Source organism: Echiichthys vipera, assembly GCF_963691815.1.
Source record: "Echiichthys vipera genome assembly, chromosome: 11".
NCBI lineage: Eukaryota > Metazoa > Chordata > Actinopteri > Perciformes > Trachinidae > Echiichthys > Echiichthys vipera.
Genome location: NC_139836.1, coordinates 20,123,087 through 20,139,578, shown reverse-complemented (window position 1 = coordinate 20,139,578; position 16,492 = coordinate 20,123,087). Strand labels below are relative to the sequence as shown.

The 16,492-nt window shown below is 40.3% G+C and overlaps 1 protein-coding gene across 2 annotated transcripts in view; it reads right to left on the bottom strand.

The window, feature by feature from the left end:
- The window catches only part of LOC310953753 (SH3 and PX domain-containing protein 2A-like), a 48,965-nt gene extending 34,095 nt beyond the window's left edge, over nucleotides 1-14,870 (bottom strand). For both annotated transcript variants that reach the window (XM_083922924.1, XM_083922925.1), the window contains exons 1-5: nucleotides 14,615-14,870; nucleotides 9,772-9,852; nucleotides 4,749-4,824; nucleotides 3,512-3,588; nucleotides 2,572-2,663 (exon numbers count right to left, since the gene is read on the bottom strand). In XM_083922924.1, coding sequence (XP_083779050.1) covers nucleotides 2,572-2,663; nucleotides 3,512-3,588; nucleotides 4,749-4,824; nucleotides 9,772-9,852; nucleotides 14,615-14,686 — 398 coding nt within the window. In that variant the 5' untranslated portion in view covers nucleotides 14,687-14,870. The remainder of the gene's footprint in view (nucleotides 1-2,571; nucleotides 2,664-3,511; nucleotides 3,589-4,748; nucleotides 4,825-9,771; nucleotides 9,853-14,614) is intronic.
- Between the last annotated feature and the right edge of the window lie 1,622 nt (nucleotides 14,871-16,492).

Genomic DNA, 16,492 nt, shown 5'->3' with positions numbered 1-16,492 from the left:
AGGCTATGCTTTTGGGGATCATGATTCAAATTCTCATTTTCTGAATACAGGACAGAGTAATGCACATGACTGATTCCCAATTATCAAGATAGTTCTCAAGAAATATAGGGTGTGGAACAGTTCACAGTTAATGTGAAATGAAGAAGTCATATAAAAGTATAGACCATTTAAATCCTTTTAACCTGTGGTTTGCAAGAAGATGCTGCTCGGTACAGTGCAGATATCACCATGGCCATGTGAAATTAAGTCCCAGCATCAGTGAGCAAAGAACCACTCTCCTTTACGTAGAGATACGTTTTCCTCTCTAGAACTCACAAGTCTTGATTTAGATGCAGAAATGTACCCATGGGGATTAATAAAGAAATAATAAGACTTATTTATTACCACTCTAAAAATATAGTGCAAAGCAAAGTCACATTGCATATAGGGAGGTCAATTATATTTTTGTGAAAAGCAAAAACATGTTCTAGCATTGACGACAGACGTTATCTCAGGGAAACACCTTAAAGCTAATCCAGGTAAAAAATCACCTTACCTTACCCAGTTTCAAATCTGCATAATTGTCATACTAACCTTGTAGTTATGAAAGAATGACTGATGACTCAAACGTTGCATTTTAATGTTATATCTGGCCGGTGGCATTTCTTATCATAAATGAAATCTAAACTCTACAATTAAATATTCTCTGCATGTATTCTCATTAACAGTAATGTGACGTTCCAATGAGGACCCTGGGGTGTAAGATGATTTGTGCGACTTTGAAAACATGTTTCCATTATCCAAATGTATCATAATGTCTGTTTTTCTTAATTTGTCAAACATTTTCTTGTGACATATTCAATATCTTTCAGCCTTGAGGCCTCTGGAACTAACCTAAGGGTGGACATCTGTATATGAATGAACTGTTCACTACTGTAAAAAAGCAAACATGTAGCTGGAAGTAAGCAACACTTATCATCAAAAAGATTTAAAAACCACTCACTTCAACAATTATCTTAATTATTTTTATTTATTATTATTTTCAGCTGATTTAACTTCCCTCTAGCTAAAGACATGGAAAACAGAAGTACCGTTTTTTTATACAGTAACTCTCTTGTAAAGTTACCAAAGCCACAAGACAATCACTATTTGTCTGTCCCTTTGCCCGTCTGTGCCTCAAATCAGTGTAATGTGATACCTGTCTTTCATCAAAAGGCAACATCTTAAAGCTTTTCAAGCCTGTTGCATGGCTCCCCCTTGTGATGGAGAAAAGTCACATCCTTGTATTTTTTGTTTATTTGTTTTTCCTTTTTTTCAATCTGTGCAGTGACATCTGTTGACCGTTAGATGGCAGTACCACATGAGAGCTTGACAAACAACAATGCCTCACTGCTGATGCTAATAGTGACCAACTACTGTCAAAAATTCCAGTAATATGTACCTGAATCATGTTTCATGGTGGAGTCAAAATGTGATTGTAATATACAGACATATCTGAACGATTGGGTAAGACTTTAACAGCTTTTTACAGTCTGTACTCTCAATTTTTCAGAGACTGGGACAGCTGAACAAAGAATAATATATATAATTATAATTATCACTTGCAAAAAAAAGCTCTTCTTTATGCTGTTTTCAAATTATTTCCAAAAGTAAGTCCTCACTTTGCCCAAAATGTGACAAAATAGGTCTCCAATTCACTTTATTTATTTAATGTTTTAGTTGCAAACAGTAATTTCCCCATCATATAACAGTTTAACAATGACAATAAATGTTTCTTCAGTCTACCTCACATGCTGTAATTTGATGGCATCATAAGAATAACACCCTAAAAGTTGTTTTGAAATAGTTCAGATCCCTCCGTAGTGAACTGAGCACTTGGGTGGCATGGCTGTAAGACCTCAAGGTCTCAATTTAAAGTTGAGATCCTCCAAGACTGGAGGAGGATCTCGCTTTGAAGTGGGATTAACATGAATGGGCAGTGGGGGTTAGAGGTGGAGGGTCTGGTAGTAGTGGAGAGACCACTCAAGAGGTCACTCTACCACATTTTTTTCCTAGAGTGTGTTGGGAAGAAGAAAAAACCCAAACTTTTAATTTATATATTTGTGAGATCACAGATATACTTGAAATGGACATAAACCAAAAGGAGATAATAGAATTTAAACAAAATCTAGAAGCCAGTCTGTAATTACGCCCACCCTGACTTTCGATTGAGTATGACAAATGATACCCTGAGAGTCTTATCTGCTCTGAGACTTGAACTCAGCTGCACACTCATGACACCACTGATCTTAACGCATTTGTTTTAGGGATCAGGTGTCACCTCTCAGAAATCATCATTAATAAAACACAGTGCCTCCCACCCAGCATTAATCAATCATCTCTGACACATAGCAAAGCCTCTGGTTCTAGATGGGTCAGTGTGGGTGAAAGGCATCTGTCCCAGCTGCTGAACCACACACAGTCTGCTGCTGTAACCGGTTTTTACAACCCACCAGAGGGCATGTTTGGCATCTAACAGTTCATATAACAGAGATGATGCTAATCCTCAATGATAGCGTGTGGTTTGTAAAATATGCAGTGATAGTTACTCACTCTGTGGGAGGGTTGAGGTCCTCTGAGTTGGTCTCAAAGAACTTAAGGACCTCCTCACTTTGGGAAATGTGGAAAGGAAGCTTCATCAGAGCCTGTGGGTGAGAAGGGAGGAAAAAAAGCTACTGGCTGGGACACAAACACGTTTGAAAAGGTTTCAGGTATTGTTAAAAGTGCTGGAGGTTTGTTTGAATGGCAATGAGTAACTGGTTTATAACACCATGTACAGTCAGTCAGATGAGGAGACCAGGCGGAGATGTGGAGGGTGTGGAGGGGAAGGAAAAAGGCTCTGAGCCCGGTGAGAAGGTTTAAACAAAGGGAAACACACAGAGGTTATATAGTATGACGGCCATCTGTCTCAGCTGCATAGGCAATCAAAATTAGATACTTCAGCCCACTGCACTCGAATCAGAAAAGACATCCTAAAAGGAACAATATTAAAAAGAAATCTTTAAGCTTCTTCCCTTCACAGCAAATCTCTCTTAGTTCCTCTAAATGAAAAACTGCTGCCACACTTGGCAAAGCACCTGCCCCACATTCCCTTCTCTGACCTAATGCACACAAGAAGGCCGGGTAGCGACCTGCACTCACTACTGAGCTTTAAGTCTGCTGATTCATTCTTATTCTTTGGATTCTGTCTTACCCCCGTGTGCCCCCATTTCCCTCGTTTCCTTCATATGCTGCCTATTTACATTGGTGACAGGAAATGACCAGTGCAGATAGAGCCGTTGCTTTCCTGTTGAGGCTGGCGGGGGAGATAAATGTTGAGGCTTGCCTTGAAAACGCTGTGGCAAATGTGCAGGGAGTAGAGCACTGACATAGATAAAGCTTTCTTCATACCAACACGTAAACCAAACATGAGAAGTCAACATTTACTTCTCCGAGCAGACGACAAAGTGACACTGTGGGACTCAAAAAGGACATTATGAGACATGAGTCTTACTTTGCAGTAATTATCCAGGTGCTTCAGCCTTTTGACGGCTACATCTCTTATGTGACTTCGGCGGAACAAGACTTTACCTGAGGAAAAGCAGAGCACTGTCAGTTGTACATACATACATCTCCAAAAACGTTTAAAAATAGAAAAATTACAATTATTATTATCAAACATAGTTATTTAAAGACTTTCCATTTGTTATGCTTTTATAAAAACACAAATATGTCATTGGAGATCACTCCACAGCCGAGAGCATTCAGACTGTACTGGTGGTGATGAAAACGCAGGGATTATTTGTTTATGCGCATTGGCCGTATTAATGGAAGCAAATAGGACCCTATCTTCCTCTCCATTTTTCTTCTACATCATATTTTTATGTAATCATGAAACCATGTTTAGGTTTTCGATCTCTTTAACTCACAGCCTTGTATCTTACTCATGCTCAGTCTCCCTTCAAAACTCAATTTGATTTCCTTTGTGTGTGTAGTTCTTTTGTAACCTTTTCATTTATGATGCGTGCACATGTGTATGTGGATGTGTATGTGAATTTGGGTGGGAAATAATACAATTTTAACATAACATAACATAACATAGCTTCTAGTACAGACTCTTGGGACATGTGATGTTTACACCACAGAAGCTGTATCTTTTCCCAATAATTAATTCATGTGTCGTCAGTGTGAAGTCCAGCTGTAGGAGGTAAGTCGGTCTCCCTTAGTTTGACATGACATACTAAAGAAGAAGTAGCATATATTGACTGAATGTTTTGAATATTAAAAAGTACAGGCTAAAGTCTAAAAATAAAAGAACTACAATGGGTGTAAAAATGTACTAATCCTCAATCCTTTATAACTCTTTAAGAGACTGACCGTTAAGATCAGTGTGCATGCTGTTTGCTGTGTGTATGGGAATACAGTTTCTCCAAGTTGGGCTTACAGAGAGCTAAAAACAGCACTGGACAGACTTGAGCAGTACAGCTTGTCTAACAAAGGGTCTCTTCACTGCTCTCCTCTGCTCTGGCCCTCTTGAGTTTATCAGATTAGACAAATCCCTCTCTACAAGCCTCCTACTGCCATGGCTGACCATAAAGTGATTTAGCTTGGGCGGAGTATGGCAGTTAACAAAACAATGTAATGTGGTGGGCCATTCTATGAAGTATATAGGCATGCTAACAAACATCGGTTGTGCATGAAATGAATATTGCAGGATACATCTAAAATTAGTGATGCACTGTGTTAACCACCTGGCAGAAAAGGAATAATCCTTTTTTTGGGGTCCTTCTGTCCTCCGTCGATTGGGAATTTGTCGAGGATCCGCATCTGCAATAGTCATGGACAAATTAAAGAGTGACACAAACTCATGAAGAGTCATGCAGCAAAACATGCCTTTTTGATACCACAAAACAGATACATACCGATGTGAATGGCAAGCATTAATTATCTTGTAAGCGTATGATGGCTAAACCACATGAACTGCCTTTTATCTACCACAAGTTTATCAGTCAAGTTGAGGAATCTGAGATGACAGTGGAAAGACAATGAGGTTTTGGGAACAGGAACAGTCGACCTTTTTGTTACGGTACATGAGTTCAACATGGGGTGTAATTACATATCGTCTGAAAAAGCTACTGTGTCGTGAAACAGTTTCACTTTGATCTGTGGGGCAGCAGACAAGGTTAGAACGCCTACGCTTATCTGAGGAAAAAAATCCAAAGCAAGTTCAGCTTAAGGAGCTTAAAAGCCATCAGAGGAGATAATTAACACTTTGATGTTAACACTTGATACATGGGAGCATTTACAGCATCGATCTATTATGAGATATGTAGAGTGAGACAGACAAAACACAGATACAAAGCATGCTGTCTCAAATATTTTATGATGACAGCTTACAACTATGTGTAGCAGTTTGTCTCAGCATTTGTCTCCAATACACATATGTGTGTAACTGTCCCATGTGTACAAAAGGACATGTGCTGTGTTGTGAATGATGAATGCAGCTGTTTTGTTGAGTGCTGAAAAAAAAAAACATGCATTGAAAATGTGTTAAGTATGTGTCCACGTGTGTCTGTATCAGGGACAAGACTTTCTGGTTTCCTCTTTATATCAATCATAATACCATAAATGCAGACAAGAGCATCCTACAGTAACAGAACGTTCAAAATCCAGATGCAGCCCTGCCTTTATTCGTTCGGCTTTGCCTTGTTCCAGATGTGCTCGGTTAAACAGCAAAGACTGTGATCGTCAAGCTGAAGCGCACTCGACTGGAAGGAGGAGACCAGGGGACTAGTCTCCGTCTAAACCAAGCCAAAAAGAACCAGGTGGACAAACAGAATAAAGCTTGGAGGGTAACGTTGTATCCACTGTGTCTGGGCCTACAGGAGTTGTTTGTAAGACTTCTCCAGTAAGAGGTGGTTTGGTTTCCCTTCTTGTGGTTCTTTCCTTTTTTGCACTCATCTGCTGCCTCTGCTAAATCCCTAAATTTCTCTCAGGGTATGGCATTTCCCCCTCCTCCACAATATAGACAGCTAACAAGAAATGGTTTCTTTTGAAGACGGCTGCCGTTATTATTGTGTTTTTAAGGGCAAAGGAAAAAGGGCTGAGTACTAATAAAGGCTCTGGTTAACCACACCTGCACAAAAACACGTCATGAGAAAATGACTGATCTTACTACTAGTTTTATGCCTGAAAAACTGAAAATGTATACAAACCAGACTGTTTTTTTTTAAATTCAAGGCAAGAATATATTTTACAGCAAGGGTTGTAATTTCACAAAATCCTTTTTTTTTTCTAACAGTGCACTGGCAACTGTATTGTTTGTCTGACACACTCGGCTGCAGACTCATCATGTTATCAGCCTCCCAGCTGGATGGAGCCGTATACTCCCTCTAAGACGGGTGTGTTCACTCAACACCTTCAGAAACCACCTCGGCTGACAGAGAGGCGTCTCATCCAGAAGCGATGATGACATCACCCCCCCGGGGACCTGCCTGGAAACACTCCCAGCTCTACAGGACAGGTGTGAAAGCTGTTTCTATGGTAACAGCTGGACAACTTGGAACAAAACTCTGAGGGAAAACATTTCTCACATTTCAGGGACTTGGCCCTGAGATGCTGAATTTACTCTATATTGCTTTCGTCAACACTTCACGGGATACTGCAGCGTTTCCACTGGGAAAATGAACCATAAAGCAATAGGTGCTCTGATGAAATCCCGTTTCACTTGTTTCTCGGGCAATTATTCACAACACACATCAAAAGTGCAATTAACCGCCAGTCACGTCTGTTTTGGCATCATGACGTTATTGACATGAGTCATTGTGATGGGAAGAACCCAAACAACTTCTGTACGTTGTAATGACCATTATTGAAGCATTTCAACTTAATTGCACTCGCAGGAGTGGAGAGGGAGGAACAGACAATGAGACGCTGCACTGTGCAGCAGACAAAGAAACTGTTCTGCGAGGAATCTCAGACCGGGGGGAGTTTGGAAGAATGTTTGAGTGGGAAAACAATCTGATTCCACCCTGGGTTGTGTTTTGACATTTACTTGACAGTTGTTTACTGCAGAGAGATTATGATGCTCTTGGTCAGGAACTGTCTCAGATGTATCATGCATCTTGTTACAAAAGCTGCATTATTATCAAGAAACAAGTAATAGAAACTTGCATGGTATGCCTCCTCTGGTACTGACGAATCTCCGCAACATTGGAAAGTGTTAAAATTGGTTTATCTCTGTAACCATAGGCCCAAGTGACTATATAATCAGTTTACTCATTAAGAAAATGAGCTGATTTCACACATCAAGGTGTGTTAACATTTGTGGAAAAATGCAAAAAGCCTTTTGGCTCTAGAGTGAACTGCATGAAGTCTGAAAAGTCACTCAATAGATGTCAGTAATTGCTGGGTCTGAAGACTACAAGTGTCCAAAAAAAAAATTAGATAGAAATAAGTGAGTTTACCAAACCTCTGCAGACCACTCTTCATCTCTGTTTGAGGCTAGAAGCTGAAGGCTGCTAGGCGCTACTAGCATAACACACCCAAATCTCAGAATGGTGAGAAGATGCATGCATGGAGAGTACTCTTCTAAATAACATTTAACTTCAGACTATTTTCAGCTATCAATTTTCTTATAAAATTCTTGCACAGTAGTCCAGGTCTGACAACATTTTTTTTCGTTGAGAGAAACAACCTTAAAGTTCCTTCTTGTCTCAGGAATGTAGGCCAGACAAATTATAAAGCACACCAAGTAGAGCTGACCCCAGTCCAATTCCCCAATCCAAAAATAATGACGACTAAGGGATTTCTGGAGTAGTTTCTGTCCAAAAGGAAACCAGGCCAGCTTGCACACCCCACAATCCCCCTGAGGAATGCTGTGACCCATGTGCTCTGTCCGTTGCGGTTGAACATTGCGGAGGGGGTGAGACCTCACTCCCTGCTTTCTGACGGTAAACTCTGTTTGACACACTGACCAATTCTGCTCACGTCAAACATAAGTGGGTCAAAAACATTTCCCTTTGACACCAGAAACAGCATGTGGAGGAATTCAGGCTCAGCAGTATTCAGCATGAAAACAAACGCATTTAAACCGAGGAATCAATGTGATTTACTTTGCAAATGCATTACTAAGACTTCACTTTAGGTCAGCAGAAAAGACAAAGAAACAAGGAGTCAGGTAAAAAGGTGATCCTGATAATTTATGGTAATTGCTTCCCAGAGGAGAAGTTAGGAGTTCCGTTTAGTGCACTGGAGAGGTTTGAAACATTAGCAGAGAGTGCACCAAAATGGATACGTCATCTTTAAAAGATGAACAGCAAAGCTGCATGTTGTTGAAGAGGGCTTTTATGCAACAGCTGTAGAGTGCTAGCTGAAGTCGGACATAATAGGAATAATAAGCCACTGCTTAAGTTGAAAGGCGTTTCTTGTTCTGTGACCTTACTTAGCTTCTCAGAATTCCGAATTAATGGTTATCTGATGAGATCATGGTCACATTTGTCAGGCTTAGGGTGTCAATTCCATTTTTTTCTCTGTCAGTTTCTGGGAACATAAAACATGCAATTGTGCTACAAAGACAGAGAGCTATGCAGAGCCCGGGAAAGATTGTAGGTGTCAGTTGGCAGACACAAACAAAGGCTCAGTTTCTGCCTGGAGAAAAGACAAATATTTTATTATAGGCGGTAGAAATGTGAGTGCAGTGAGGTAGACATTGAAATCATAAGAAGGCATGCAGCAGTTATCTAAACTTTCAAGCGAATGCATCTTCCTTTCCTTAAATCCAAGCCTCCAAAACTGTCCATTACCCCAAGCCTTTCCTCCTTCTTACAACTTCCTCCTTAATGCATCCAATGCACTGTTTCTAATAAGTCAGTAGTGTTGTACACCTGCTCAATCCAACACTAGTGTGTCTGCAACATATAGTGTGCTTCACTCTGGACATTGCACCTTTCACCTATAGGATGTTCATATAAGGACAAGTAAAACACACTTTCCCCACCCAATTTTGTATGGACAGCTGCAGACTGTTGTTCTTCGCGGATTACCGTGGTCTGACAAAACACACCCCAGCAGCAGGGATATATGGACAAGACTAATGTTTACAGAGACAGGAGAGAAGCTCTGTTTCCATCAAACAGACCAGGGCAGAATTTTCCTGGCTATTAGCAAGAGACCAGAGAACAAAGGGTTTCCTCTGCTGCCTCCAATATAGCCAACCCACCAGAGCCACAGAGCTTGGGAGTGCAGCTATCAGAGCAGAGCCAGAACCAGTCTTTTACAGGAAAAATGCTTGATATGGTATGTGCTGATTTAGGTTTAAACCCTTCACTGTTGCCTAGGCTATGTATATGTTCCAATCTATCTAACAAACATACTTTATTTAGACAATTCAGCCCTGTGCGGTTAAAATGTAAACTTGAAGAACTTGGGGAAATGCAGAAATTTCACTGGAGGCTCCTGGATCCTGAAAAAATCATTAGGCATAACTTTGCCCCATGCTGTATTCTGACTGAGTTTGTGTCTTCTTCCTGCATCTGCTGACTGGATTTCCCCCCCATTTCCCTTTTTCCAAGTCGGCTCCGGGAGTCTTAAATGAGACCTTTCACTGAGCATACCGCCTTCCAGCAGCTGAACAGAAAGACGTGACCAAAAGGTCAAATTGACCTCACAGAGTTTAATGTGAAGATACATCTAGGCCATTTTCAACACACAATTTAATTGTGTTTTATTAAGTGAAAGTATAAGTATTTATTTTAATTTACCAGTATAACATACCTGTAGGTCAAAGAATTTGCTGTATCTCCTGTAGATGACATGGGAAGTGGAGTCTGAGTAAGTGACGTTGATGAGGTACACCTAGTGAGAGAAGCACAAACAAAAGAATTAGGAGCAAAGTCACTTTGTCAAAGACACCACTGCACCGCTTTAGCTTGCCTTCGCCTAATGACACAAAGTGCATTCCCTCCTGAGTTAACTTCAATAGGTCGTCAAAGGTCAAATAAACTCATTAAGTTCGTCTGTTTCCGTCACACATTGGAAAGACATCAGGGGTCAATGAGAGGGCCAATAGATTTCAAGTATTGTGTCATTAAAACCATTCAAAATTAATCAATTACATTTGGGTTTTTGAGTGCACGTGATTAAATTTAGTAGTTTTAAAATACTCCAGAACCAGTTTAATTTAGTTTAAAGTCTTAATTTTACTAATTATTCTGATAACAAAAAGCTATGAAGCTGTCATTTCTGCTCTTCAAATGCAAACTTTGCATGATTGTTCTGGTGGTATACAAAGTTGCATTTCAGGGCCTTGTGTAACTGACAACTTTGCATTTTACTTTTACAATGTCCACCTGAGTCCACTGTCTGAGGGAACAAATGATGCTCCCATTATGTCAACAACATCCAGCGCTTATATCTGTCAGCAGGAATAATGACAGGGAAGAAGTGTTACTTATACAGAAGCTGAAATGGGAATATCTTTTCCCTGGCACACATCAGTCATTTCAAGAACAAAACACTGGTGCCGGAAGTTTTCCCAAAATAAATTCCCTATTTGCCTCAACAATAAAAGGGCCCACAAACAATTGTGCACGCCCTGAGGTTCGGAAACAGATGGCTGCACCTAATGCATTTCCATCAAAGCGCATTGGCACAGAATGTTTACGAAAGCAGCTTTTACACATATGGTGGCAATCTACAAGGACATCAGTTACTAGTTTGAAATGCAGTCTTCAGTCTGCACACAGTTCGTTACAGAGTGTGCAGCAAGGCGGAACGACTTCTCCAGCGGCTCGCTAATTAGATACAGACAGCATGATCAAACCCTCTGAATTTAGGCAACGGCATGGCTCAAAGTGAGGGTGTGTGAGGTCAAGATATATCCACACCATGTTTTTAAAATTACAATATTACTTATGCAACAAAAAACAATCCCAGATGAACACACTGCTATGAATAAACTAATCAGGAATTGATGGCCATGATTGCAACCAACATTACCATTAACTTAAAACCCTATTGTAATTAAATGAAAGATGATTGCATTATTTACAGCAGATTCAAAGCAAGTAATCACAAATGGATACACACTGGCAGCATTTGTGGGCTTATCTGCATTCAATTACCACAACTGGTGGTCATATATAGCTGACAAGCACATTTTTACTCTTATTTTACTCTTCAGTAAACTGCACAAACTGAAGACTTGCCACTGGATCTCATCTCTCCACAAATGATCCCCCCTTGGTAATGTATGTAAACAAGTATTAGTTGCCATGCACTCTCTGGCTCCAGTGCCATGAGTCCCTGGAAGGAAGTCACACTTGAACGGTGGGGACAAAAGACAAAGGGTTGCTTCTTTCCTCTCTCAAACCGGATAAGCATTTTCAGTTGCTTAGCTCATAGATAATGAGATTTTATTTTCTTTCTCCCTCCTCTTCCCTCATGGGGACTTCCCAGTCAACCCTCACCTCCGGCTTCCATCCCAAGGGAAAGTCTGTGCCCTATGTTTAGTGGCCTCGGGGAGTCTCCCTCAGCAGGAGATGGATGATGCAATTGATCCCAACTCTCAGGTTAATCAATCCAATTCTACCTGATGGACTAAAAAGATTTTTGCAGTCCCACTGAGACATCTCATGGCTCACTGAATTTGATTACTCAAGTCAGTTAGATAACACCAAGACCAGACCGTGGAGCCAAACAAGACTGGAGTCTACAGCCATGCTAGCTTATTTGCTCCATCACTTTTCTCTAATCAAGCAGTTTAACACTGTCTTTATGTTAAGTTAACAGTCTCAGTGAGTAAGCTTATTTCCGAAAATGTCAACAATTCTCTCAACTATATTCATGGCCCATCAGTCCCCATGGCTCAGCTAACAAATAAAGAAAACATCAATATAAATTCCAAGAAGACCTGTCCATTTTGTTTGAGTTGTAGCCCATCCCAACAATTAATTCTAGGCAGAGGCCGTGTATAGTAAGAGATATGTGACGACAGACTGACGAGTTTTAAGGAGGAGAAACACTAGAGCAGGAATTTATTTGCTGTTGGGAGCTCTTCTCATGGTTGTATATGTGTAAAGATTTTATTAGTCACAAATCCCATTCATCCAAGATGTGAGAAAACAACGGCAGTCAAACCGAGGCACCCACCCAAAACAATGCCTATGCATACTCATTGTCATGACGTCACGGAAAATGTAGGTGCTGCCAACATCCCTGGTTTCAACGCTCATACGGTTGCGATTCAAGACTTTCTATACTATCGTCACTGGCGCCATTTCCCCATGCTACGTGACAAGAGCTGATGAATCCGCACAGGTCTTCCTTCTGCTGGTTATCAAAAGCTCCCCTGTGAACTACAACTAGCTGAGAGATGCTGTGCAGAACCTTGGCTAAGAAGAGGTTACACAATGGTGTGCGGATAAGAAGGATCTTCATTGCAGGAATGATGGATGGTGGTTTGGAAAAACAGCCACTGAAAGAATCCCTCAAACTGGAGCAACGTTTAATGAATTATTCCACAACCTGCTTCCTGCTAAATGGTTATGATGATGTTTTTGATGTCGACTCTCCAAAGCCTCAAGGATAATAATGGAAGCAAGTACCTCTTCAGTGGCCATCCAATCAGATATGCAAGTCCAATTATATGGTCAAAGAGCAAGTGTTTATTACATTTCAGGTGTACAAGTCACTCATATCCTTCCCCTACTGTAGTGGTGTGGGTTTCCTCCTGTCTGTTCCCATAAGTCATTTCCAAGTCCATTAGTATTTTTCCGTGATGATGTTTATATGGGGATGTGTCTGCATATGGGTGTGGAGATGTTACAATGGTACATTCCCTCCCACACAATAGATAAATATGACCATTACTATGTTAAAAATGAGCTTCTGGTATAAATAATTTTATCTTACATGTATTTTATGTGGTAAAGAACACTTAACCCCAACCTGAAATACGGTACCTCAAAGAAATGGCTTAAAGACAACGGACCTGCAGCTTTTAGTTGTTGGTTTTAGTTTTATTGACTTTTATTGTATTTTACACCACTGTTCTGCTGCAGCTTTTCAGTGAGTGTCCAACGCTTGGTCCAATCTCCTTCTTTTTTCATGAAGTGTGGGAGAGAATTTTTTGTGTATTACATATTTACATAACTGCTGTCCACTTGAAATTGGATTAGTGTTGTTGGTATTAATCTGCAATACTTTCTGACTACAAACTGATGTATGTCCAATGCATTTAATCCAAAACAACTTGTTGTGAAAATCAGAAACCAAAATCAAAATGGTTTCATGATACCGTGACCTATTTTTGCTTAAATTTACCAGAATTATTAGTTCTGCACGTACATAGATGGAGAACTTGAACACATACAGCAAATGAAATTGCTTCACTTTATAGTTGGATAAAGCAGTACACTACCATCACACACAGATGTTCAGACTGACTAGAGGCGGACAGTAGTCTGCTAAACAACAAAATGAAGAGCCACAGACTTAGAACAACAACCCAGATGAGCTTTCCTGCGAAAGTCTCTTAAAAAACATTCAAAGACATCTTGTCCTTAAAGCGACCAAACAGTCACAAGGGAAAGTGCACTGCCACAGTTTGCAGACCATATTATCTAGGTGGTCAGCTGCAGTACATTAAACAGCTTGTAAACACACCTGCAAAAATCACTTTGGTCCATTTGAATGCCGGTGTGACCCTTACACTCCACCATACCACGGCTGGCTGTTAGCTACATCTATCTAGAACTGCCAGCTGCTGTCGGTCACACAACAGAAACACCTCCAGCCATCAAAGAGAACATTTCCGATATTTCCCTGGAGACCTTTTTCTTCCTTTCAATAATAATAAAAAAGATATTATGACAATCAATTTTACAACACCCTGACAATATGTTTAGCAGTAAAAGGGGTGACTTGAGATTTCAGTGGGTCTTTTAAAGTTTACTTACAGCTATAGAAGCTCTGTTAACATATTGCTATTTGGCAGGTGTAAGGTTTGTTCACCATGGCATGATGCTGATGAAAATGTAGTTTAGCTGAGCATGAGTTGGTTCATTAACCAAAATATTGTACAAAGTGAACCTTTGACCTATTTATGAACAATATTAAAAAAGGACCACTTTAAATATAATATAATCCACCCATCCATAATCAACTCAAATCCAACCTCATGGTGGCACCACAGGAAAATCTCAGGTGGCACCAAAGTCATTGGGGTTCATCATGAATGTGTACAATCCAATTGTTGCTGTTGTTACCACTGTGTGCACATTATTGCTGGTTAAATACTGGACATTATGATTATTATAGATATTACGACTTGCTGTTGCTCGTGGAGGAATTGTTATGGTCTCTGTAAATCATAACTAAGTGAGTGTGTGGTCTAGACATACTCTATATGAAAAGTGTCTTGATATAACTTTTTGTTATGAGTTGGCACTAAATAAAATTGAAATGAGATATTTCCGCCTGGTGGATTGACATATTGCCATCCATAGAGCTGCTAGCGAGGCTAAAATGTGAAGACATGGTTTACAATGAGGAGCGTGCATTTGTGAAGTTAACTTGAACAACGTGATAGCAGAAACAGAAAAGAGAGACAACTTACATAGTGTTTGGAGGGGTTCCTTCTCTTCTGCACGTTCACAACAGTAACATCAAGCACTGTTCGCAGCTGCATCTTCACAAATGGGCCGAGAAATCCTCTAAATGTTATAAAAGAAGATGCTCAACCATGAAAAACCATATTGCGTATGAAAAAACATCTGCCTTGAGAGGACTGCAAAGTTAGTGGAAGGAGAGAGAGAGAGAGAAAAAAAAGACTCTCCGCGCTCAGACTGTGGGTGCATCCATGGGACGGTGGTGTCAGGCGGTATCGGAGCTTCTGAACTCATTGTGAAACATGACAACGCAATAAAACGGGCGTTCAATCGGTCTTCCCCTCCCTAAAGGAGGACTCAGGGCTGGACTGCTGCAGTAAAGTGGGCTGCAGGCAGGAGGGCAGTGCATGTCAATGTCCGGGGCGGTCCCGCTTCAGCTGCCATGGACCCACTGCACGGGACCCGTTAAAGCAGTGAAGTCACACTGCGTGGGACTTGTTTCACACGTGTAACACTTTGCAAACGTCTTGAAAGTTAGAAGAAAAAAAATAGACGGTCTACATGTTGAAAAGCACGTTTTACAATACAATAAAAGTCGATGGAAAATTGAATAGTAGCTGCCTTCAAATGTCCCTCCCACTTCCCACGAAATACGAAACAAACCTTTTTTTCTGTAATACGGATAACTTTTATTTAAACAGTGGAATAAATGCGTTTGTTGCCTTTGCTACATCTTTATGACAATGAACTCTCAGGCAGCTGTCTGTATACAGCTGTATTTTCAACTTCAGTAAAACAGCTTGTCGTATGCTCAAGCACGCAAAAACAGCTACAAAGAAACATAGTGTGTCTCCTTGGTTGGCAGTCACCTATCATATATCACTTACATCGCCCACTTTGCCGTTTATTTCAAAGTCACTGTAGGATTTCCGACAGCACTTAAAGCCCACATATGGCAAATGACTTTGCTCCCTCCTGGTGGAGGCGAGGGCATGAGCATGGAGGTGGACAGAAGAAAAACATTGTACTCATTTTTCCACATGGGGGCACTACACAATATAAAACTGTGTCCACTGATACCCTCTATTAAAAAGTAGTGCAATTTATGTTGTTTTTTATCATTATTATTATCAGGGTATTCGTAGTCTGCAGACATGTGGAGCAAAGTAGATTTAACTACTAACTACTGTACAGTTCTGAGGTACTTGTGTATGTTTAAGTATTCTTTTTAGACTTCTGCTCCACATTGTTAAAAAATCTAAGAAATAAAAAAGTCAATAAGTAAAAAAAATAAGTAAATAATAGATATATAGATGGATGGGGGATGATGGATAGAGTATTGTTTACGTTGTTTAGTAGCTATTGCTACATTTACCTAGGTAAAAGATCTGAGAACTGCTCTCAACGTGATGTGTTCAGTGACCTACTAAAGAAACAGTTCAATCTGACACAAAACAAGTAAAAATTAATAATTAGTATCTCAAGGTATAACTAGTACCTTAAAGTGGCCTCTATTGTCTAACCTTGGATAGTGTGATATGTTGACCTACAGGTCCATGTTTACTGTGAATGATTAAAATAAAAGGCCAACTAAACTACATCGTTATGTCTGAACGTTAAAGCAGTGGGTTGGGACGGCTCACAACAGTCCCAGACTATGACTGCTTAATTACTGTGAAGTAATTGCTGAACTGACCCGTAAACGTCAGCCTACAACATCTGACTCTTTATTACAACATTATGTGCGCCTGAACAAAACAACTTCTGCCATTGTTTCCCCTCTGCATGACGACAGGAACACGAGTAACAGTTAGCATGCGTGGTAGAGGCGAGGGGCCGAGACGCTGTACGTCCTGCTGCCGAGCAAATTCAGGAAACAGATACCG